General features: G+C 50.9%; 1 protein-coding gene across 3 annotated transcripts in view; it reads left to right on the top strand.

The window, feature by feature from the left end:
- Nucleotides 1-251: 251 nt before the first annotated feature.
- The window catches only part of Ttll11 (tubulin tyrosine ligase like 11), a 224,135-nt gene continuing 215,852 nt past the window's right edge, over nucleotides 252-8,534 (top strand). For all 3 annotated transcript variants that reach the window (XM_041674424.1, XM_041674423.1, XM_041674422.1), the window contains exon 1: nucleotides 252-819. In XM_041674424.1, coding sequence (XP_041530358.1) covers nucleotides 418-819 — 402 coding nt within the window. In that variant the 5' untranslated portion in view covers nucleotides 252-417. The remainder of the gene's footprint in view (nucleotides 820-8,534) is intronic.

Raw genomic sequence — 8,534 nt, 5'->3', positions numbered from 1 at the left:
CACAAAGTCCTCCTCCTTCCAGGCTCGGGAGCCGAACTGGAGCTCAACACCTTTTACCCTCAACCTTGCTATCAGCTGGACAACTTCTGGGCGCTCAGCAACTTAGCGAGGTCCGCGGTGAAGGGCCTGAGCTGCTCGCTGCCCTCTTCCAAGATGGCCGCCGCCGCCTCTGTGACAGGACTGGTCACGTGGGCGCGCTCGCTTGTGAGGTCGCAGTACCTCGGCAGGCGATTGTCCCTTTCCGGGCCCCGTCCCGAGGAGGCGACTATCCCTGTCAACCGGAGCCTGAACGATCATGGCAACGGGCTCAGGCGGGGAGCGCGTGGCGGCGGCGGCGGAGGCAGTTTGGTTGCGGGCCGGGGCAGTGGAGCGGCGGCGGCGGCGGTGGCTGTGGCGCCGGCATCGGCCCTGAGCGCCATGCAGCGCGGCAGCCCGGAGCGGGAGCTGGCGGTCGCGGCGGCGGCGGCGGAGGCGGAGGAGGAGCAGCTGAGCGTGGACGCGGGCGCTGCCGGGGAGCCCGAGCGCCCGGCGCGGGAGGAGCAGCCCAAGGCCGCGCTCCCGGTCCCTGCGCGACCCCGCGCGGCCGAGGAAGGCGACGTCCGTGTCGCCCGGCGGCTGCCGCCCGCGCTGCCCCTGGCCCCGCCGAGGCCGGCGGCGCGGGCCCTGTGCCAGCTCGCGAAGGGCCGGAGCCGGAGCCGGGGCCGGGGCCGGTACCGGCGCGGCTCGGGTTCGCCGCGGCCGGTCACCGTGGACAGCTCCAAGGCGCGCACGTCCCTGGACGCGCTGAAGATCAGCCTTCGGCAGCTCAGGTGGAAGGAGGTGAGGCCCGCCGCCGCGTGGGCACAGGGGGGTCGTCCTTCCAGGCCCCGAGGCGCTTTCCCGGGCAGCGCAGCCCTTGCCCTGGCTCCGCATGTCTGTAATCTCCGTTACCGACTTTCATTTTCTTCATCTCAGTCCTATTTAAAGTTTTGTAAACTTTAGTGCTTAGAGTTCCACTCCGCTCTTGAGCCAGGTTGGTACTTGACGACGCCTCACTACAGCCTGCTAACACCCTGCTACTTAGCTGTGCGACCTTGAGCAAGCTGCTCTTCTTCTTTGGCCTGTCAACCTCTGTAAAGTGAAGCCGGGTAGTTACCTTGAGGGGGCTTACTGCCTAGTGATCGTACAAGTCTTCCGTAAGTGACAAGCCACTTTTATCACTCTCCCTTCCATCCCCGCCACCGCAGACACCACCGCAGACACCACCGCAGACCACGCTAGTGTATGAATCCGGGCATGGAGCAGGTGTCAGTCAGTGGGGGCTGGAAGCGTGAGGAGGTGAATCACTCACCCTTGATGTCATTTCTGTCCTTTTAGGGTGTGCGGCAAAGCACCAATGAATCCCAGAGGTTTCTGTTGCCATCAGCGAAGTAAATAAGGCCTGTTGGCTTGGTTAGAGCATGGGAGCTATTGACGAGCTTTTGGGAGCAATCTGCCGCAGAGAGCACCAGGACAGGGGCAGAGCCTGTGCCGAGGCTATGGTAGACGTGGTTTAATGAAGTCAGAAACTGGAGAGATGACCGCAGGAAGGTCCGCTGTGGTCGGAAGGAGTGGGAAGACTCGGTTCTACAGTGTCTAGATTTGTAGATAAAGTCCCATGTCCAGCCCATAGAGGGGAGGGCCAGAAAGGTAAACGTGGACTTGTCAGTGTGCAGTCCTAGTGAAGAGAGTCCAGGGACAGACATGGCTAAGGACGCAGTCTGGCCAGCCAGGGCCAGTGTTCAAGGTTCAAGGCACAGAAAGCAGGCTTGATCTTGTTCACTGGGTTTAAGGACAGCTCAGCCAACCCAACCCAGGTTCGTTCTCTTATTTTGTAAATACTCCTTGTGGCTGTACTAAGTTCTGTGCGGGGCTGAGGTAGTCACACTTTGTGCCCTTGCCTTCAGGCGTTGGTAGTTGAGAAGGGAATGAATGCAATAATAGGTAGTCTGCATCGGTAGGGCTGCTGCTGCCTCTGTCGCTGCTGCCTCTGTCGCTGCTGCTGCCGCTGTCGCTGCTGCCGCCGCCACTGTTGCACTGCACTCCTTCCCCAGCTGTGTGCATGGCTTACTCTGTGGCCTCTGGAGAGCTCTGATGAGATGGCACATCCTGAGAGAGGTCTCCAGCCTTGCTGCTGTCTCACAGCATGGAGCTCTACCTGACACTGTTTTGTTGGCTTATCGTTTTGTTCACCAGAATGTAAGCTCTTCAAGGGCAGGCATTGTGTTTTGTTATTGCTGTACTCAAAGGTCTCTGGCATATGGATGTTGCTCAATAAATATTTGTTGAATGTGTGAGCATATTACGTGATGAGTGTTTCTATACGCTGTGGGAGCGGAGGAGGCCAGCCCCAGCACAGCTTCCTGGGGGAGTGAAACCCAAAGGAGTCTTGAGTGTCCACAGCGGGCAGAGGTTTTTTAGTGATGTGGCCTCTGGGTCTCTGGTAGGGGAGCCGCATGGGCCCCCGCAGAGGAGCAGTGTTTGTGGCTCCCAGACCGGGAGTGCACCTGAGAGGGAAGGAAGGCAGTAGCAGTGAGCCGGAATCCCATCGTGTGATGGGATGGGGCCTGTTCTTGAAAAGAAGCCTTGCAAGCCCATGCAGAAGTCTGAGGCTCGCGTCCATCAGCTATACTACTTTGGACAATTACGTGAAATTCTTGAGGCCTCAGTGTGCTCATCTGAACAATGAGGGTAGGTGGAGCACATTCAGGCTCCCAGTCTCCCACTGTCAGCACCGGATGACAGTGTTAAACCCTTGTCAGGGAGCCCAGCAGAGTGGGCGCTTCGGAGGACCCTACCTTGACTGCCCCACCATCCCAGGCCTGCCTTCTGACACGTGCAAAGCATGTTGGCATGCAGGTAAAGATGCTCATTCTAGCATATTTGAACATAATTCAGTCACAACAAAAAAACTTCACTGTGACTTAATGATTTACTTAATGCTACCCTTCCTAAGGGACTGTGTTCCTCTGTTGTGTTCAAGAGATACCCAACAAATGAATGTCTGGATGTTTGTAGCATAACACGTATGTCATTGGGTATACTAGAACATGGGGTTTCAAAACACCAGCCTACGGAACTGACTTTCCCCTATAATTGCTGCATCCTTAGCATCTAAGACAAAACGACAAGTAATATAGAGACGGACTCGGTACTAACAAAGTACAGACACACAGCCCTTGCAGGCCTCAGTTTGTGCATGTGTGGTGGATGCAGTGTTGACTTGTGGAGAGCCTCTTTGGGGCGTGTGGGCTGATGTGTCTGCCTGTACTGCTGAAGAGTACTGCAGAGAGTTCTGCAGGCTGGCTGTGGTGGAGTTGAGTGGGTAGCCCAAGAGAAGGAAGGTCATGCTGGCAGTAGTGGCACCTGCTTCTCACACAGGGACCTGGGAAGCCAAGGCAGGAAGATCACCAGCTCAAGGCAAACCTGGGCTACATAGCAAGACCTTGATTCAAAAGGCAAAACAAATAAATGAAGGAAGGCCAGGACTGTCAATCAGCGTGAAGGTCCCCTCTCTCTTTGTGGTCCGCTTCACCGAGCCCTGAGCTAGCCCGTGAATGCAAAATGTGCTCAGCGACTGGGAACACTTGCCCTTCCTGTTTGGGTTTCTTTGTAATTCCACACATATCTAAAAACCACCATGATGTCCACAATAATGAGCCCTTAGTCTATACCAGACAAGTATTTAAACTTCCTAAGCACTCACTACAGTAGCTGCATTATCGTACCCATTTTATAGATGGGAAAACTGAAGTACAAAAATGCTGACCTATGCGGGGCCATATGTGAGTCAGGGGCAGAGCTAGCACTTGGGGTGGACAGGCTTCAGTTCCCTGCTCGTCTGTAGACGGCAGCAGTGGATGTGAATAAACTAGGCTCCTTATTGTACAAGAGGTCTCACTGAAGAGGCACTGAGCTGCAAACCAGATGGCCACAGTCCTGTCTGGGGCCTGAGTGGGCGAGGCAGGGAGTCAGGGCCAGGTTTCAGGTATAGGAGTGACATGTTGCTGGCTTAGGGAGCATGCAGGGAACAGAGAGCCAGCTGCAGACCATGCTAAGAAGCATGCATTCCACAGTTTCCCTTGCCCGCGTGCCTCATGCTAACTCAGATGGTTCAGTTTTTAGTTCTGGGCGGATCGAATTCACCTGTGTCCACATGTTCACATTGTTTCTGCAAGAGCGAATTCACAGACGGTAGCTCTGTAAATCTGCAGATGTGAATAAAGTGATTCTCAGTTGACAAAGTCACGTGTCCTCAAATCACCACTGACAAAGTGGGATGGTTCCCGGCTCACATTTGGAGGCTCTGTAGAAAATTCCCTTTCCATCTCCTGCATGCTTTTCTTCCTCCTTCCCTCCTTCCCTCCCTCCCTGTCTCCCTTCCTTCCCTCCCTCCCTTCCTCTCTCCCTTCCTTCCTTCCTTTTTTCTTTTTTAACTTGCCACCTTCATTTAAGGAGGCCTTGGAGAAAAGGCACCACAGAAAATAGATGTGTGTGAACCACCTTCCTTGAAGGTGTCAGACCTTGAACCTCAGAAAACATGAATGGGGGATCTGAAAGATTTGATAGTAGGTCACTTGTGGCAATGGTTTGCACAGTCCCTGTCCTGAAAGCCTTTGCTGACACTCAGTGTATCTTCTGAACTGCACGGGAACACTACTGTCCTGTCTTACCATTCGTGGCATGTGAGTTACTATTTATTAGGTGTTTGTGCCAGGTGTAGCACCAAGTGGATTAAGGAGCTGGAGAAATGGCTCAGCAGTTTAGAGCACTGGCTGTTCTTCTAGATGACCCAGGTTCAGTTTCCAGCACCCACATGGAGGGAGGCTCACAATTGTAAATCCAGTTCCAGGAGATCTGAAGCCCATGGTGTGCAGACATACATGCAGACAAAACGCCCCCACACATAAAAGTATTAGATAAATAAATAGTTTTTTAAGAGTATGGATCGAGGGGCCGGCATAATGACTCAGTGGGTAGAGATGCTTACCTCCAGGCCTAAGACCCACACAATGAAGGATGAGAACTGACTGTTGACAGGATCCTGTAAGTTGTCCTCTGCCTTCCACAGGAACTCTCGGGTACGCCCACATGTACAGATGCGTGCGCGCGCGTGTGCGCACGCACGCGCACACACACACACACACACACACTAACACTGAACAAATTGGGGGTTGGAGAGATAGCTCAGTAGTTAACTGACTATTTTTCCAGAGGACCTGGGTTTGAGCTCCAGCATCCCATGTTCGCAACTCTAGTTCCGAGGGATAACTTTTATGGGAACCAGGCACTCATGTGGTACACAGACATACATGTGGGCAAAACACCCATACACACAGAATCATAAAAAAAAATTTAAATGAGTAGCTGTAGTAAAACATTTAGAAAGCAAGTGGATGGAGCACTGAGTTTATTAATCTCTTCCTCACACTAATCTCAGGCAGATGCTAGCATCATTTCCTGTTCAGAGACGAGAAAACCAAGGTCTGAGAGATTGGTACACGACTAGCCCAAGGCTACCCAGGTGATAAGCGACAGAGCCATCCAGGTCTAGAATTTGTCACCCGCGTACAATCCTAAACCATCTTTTTTTGCTATCCTTTGTTAAAAGTCATCCTGCAAGGAGCTAGGCCACCCCCCCCCCCCGCCCACCCCCAGATAATGACTGTAGAAAGTGAGGCAGGCCAACATCTAAGCAAGAGAGGCAGCTTTGAGCAGTCATCAGTTATGTTCCAAAGCTCCTTTTGTGGGAGTTCTGTAATTCTCCACTTTCAATCCCTCCTTTTCCATCCAATCTGTAACTCTCAAATGACAGCAGAGTCACTCAGAGCCAGTAGAGCAGTATGACAAACAGCACTTAAAGCATGCTGAAATACACCCAGCCTGGGCGATGAACACTCAGCACCCACTCCTTCCAGTCCTGTCTTCTCAGGCCACAGAGGTGATGCCAGGCTGTCTGGTGGTGTCCCAGGCCACAGAAGTGATTCCGGGCTGTCTGGTGGTTCCCTAGGCCACAGAGGTGATGCTGGACTGTCTGGTGGTTCCTTGGGCCACATAGGTGTTGCTGGGCTGTCTGGTGGCTCCCCAGGCCACAGAGGTGATTCTAGGCTGTCTGGTGGTTCCTCCATGGAATACTAGCCTGTGATTTGCATCTCTCTCTGATTCCTTCTGGGAAAAGGCATAGTACAAATTGAAAACCAGGGTGCTTTTCCCTCCCACTTCCCTTTTGAGTTTTAACGATAGTGCAATTTATGTCTTATTTTTGAAAAGAGCATTATACTTGAGAACAGTTTATACCCCACTCCATCAAATGTTCTCCTTCAGCAGACATGTTATTTTAACGTCTAATCCACCAGAATTTCCCCTTTGCTAGTTAAACTTGTCACCACATAAAAATCACAACTCACTACTGCTGGTATTTGAGCAATATGTGTAATAGCTCTGGCACCCAGACTAACTTCTCAATCAGCCCTTCAAGACAGTAAATTTCAGGCTCATGTTCAGGGGCTGTAATGACTGCACATTAATTTTTTTTTTAGCAGGTGTAGTATTTTCTGGGATTGTTTTCTAAGAACAGAACACACACTATACATCATTCTTTCATTTGCCAGTAGTTTTGGATCCTGTTTTTACGTCAGCTGATGTTGAATACAAAAATCCTCACATACATTTTTGTTTCCCTTTGAAATCCATTCCCGAAGAAGAGCAGATTGTGAAAGTCATTGGCCCCTTTCAGCTGCCTGCTCTAGGAGAAAGGACCAGGTCGCCAAGGGTTAAAATCCTTGCCGTTAGCTGTTTGGAGAGTGCACTCCGGACACTCTCCCGAGGCTCAGCTCCTTGAGCTGTGATGATGTTTGCCCTACCAAGCATCTGTGAGAGGCAGGAGAGAAGGTGCGGGCATGGCCTTGACCCAGGGCTGGACACAGTGCTGATTTTCAGTTCGTTCCTTTTCCATCTACCAGGCAATGGAGACATTGTATCTGTGCTGCCTGTTTAGTCTATTCCATTAACTATAAGAAAAGCATATCATAGATGTCAGTCTGTTAGTTAAGCTTATCCCAAGCACATATTCCACAGATAATTGTGACCCACATCTACCTGCTCCGTATGGGCTCCAGGGATATGACAGATAGCAGACCCCGGTTGGGGTGAGATGGAGCATGTGTGTAGCAGGTGCCCCTTGTCTTTGGCTTCACTGGGGACAATGGTGTGTTGTGTGAACGGGAAGAAGTGTGCCTTTCCTGGCTTGGTTTCTTTGCTCCCCGTTTCAGACCTCCCAAGGAGTCTGGAAAAAGAATAGACATGGTTTTGAACGTTTCCTCTGTCACATGGCTCTGTGGCCTGGACAAGCTGCTTCACCTCTAAAAATGAGCATAGTCGTGAAGATTGTCATACAGCCTCAAGCACCTGGGGCTTTGGACACGTGGGTGGATTTAGCTTTCTCTCTAATGAATTTCTGACATCCGGATTACATTTTATACCAAACAGTGATGCAGACAGGTGCATAAGCTTGCTGTTCCTTTAATTCATTTTGAACCTCCCTTTCCTTGTAACTGCCTTGAGACCCCGCCCCAAAGGCCAGAGAACATTGGCTGTGTTCCTGTCCCTTGAAGCCTAAGGAACATCACTGTGTGCTGGCACTGTGCCTTGTGTCCTCGGCTGCCTGTGTGCTTCCCTGGTCATTGATGTTGGGACTGAGTCCCAGCTGTGTCCCCACTGCTTCTGTCATCTGAATAAAACCCATCACCCTGGAGGAAACTGGAGGAATATGTTTGTCCCCATGCTGTGCTGTCTGTCCTGGATAGAGTTTTACATTTTAAAGCCAGGTCCTCAGTGAAGTCACAGAAAAGGAAAAGTAATGAAGACAGTAACTTTTACAACATTCCTTGAAAGCTTGAGAAAAATGTGTGTTCTTTAGTTATTGAATGAAGTGGGGGCTGGAGAGATGGCTCAGAGGTTAAGAGCACTGGATACTCTTCCAGAGGTCCTGAGTTCAATTTCCAGCAACCATGTGGTGGCTCACAACCATCTGTAATGATGCTCTTTTCTGGCATGTAGGCATATATGCAGTCAGATGCTGTATACATAATAAATAAATAAATCTTTAAAGAAAAAAAAGCTGGGCAGTGGTGGCACACCTTTAATCCCAGCACTTGGGAGGCAGAGGCAGGCAGATCTCTGTGAGTTTGTGGCCAACCTGGTCCACAGAGTGAGTTCCAGGACAACCAGGACTACAAAGAGAAATCCTGTCTCAAAAAACAAAATCAAAAAATAAAACAAAAAAGAATGTGGTATTTGTTCCTTAGGAATTGCATTATATCAATTTCATGGCTTTAGTTTTGTGTCTGGTTTCTTTCTTTTTTTCTGTCTTCCTCTTTGTATTTCTTTTTTTTTTTAATTTATTTATTTATTAAGGATTTCTGCCTTCTCCCCGCAACCGCTTCCCATTTCCCTCCCCCTCCCCCGATCAAGTCCCCCTCCCTCATCTGCTCGAAGAGCAATCAGGGTTCCCTGAC

Source organism: Microtus oregoni, unplaced genomic scaffold (assembly GCF_018167655.1).
Source record: "Microtus oregoni isolate MIOR12 unplaced genomic scaffold, Mior012 000025F_ref0000491, whole genome shotgun sequence".
In the NCBI taxonomy this organism is placed as follows: domain Eukaryota; kingdom Metazoa; phylum Chordata; class Mammalia; order Rodentia; family Cricetidae; genus Microtus; species Microtus oregoni.
This window is presented reverse-complemented; position numbering and strand designations above follow the sequence as displayed.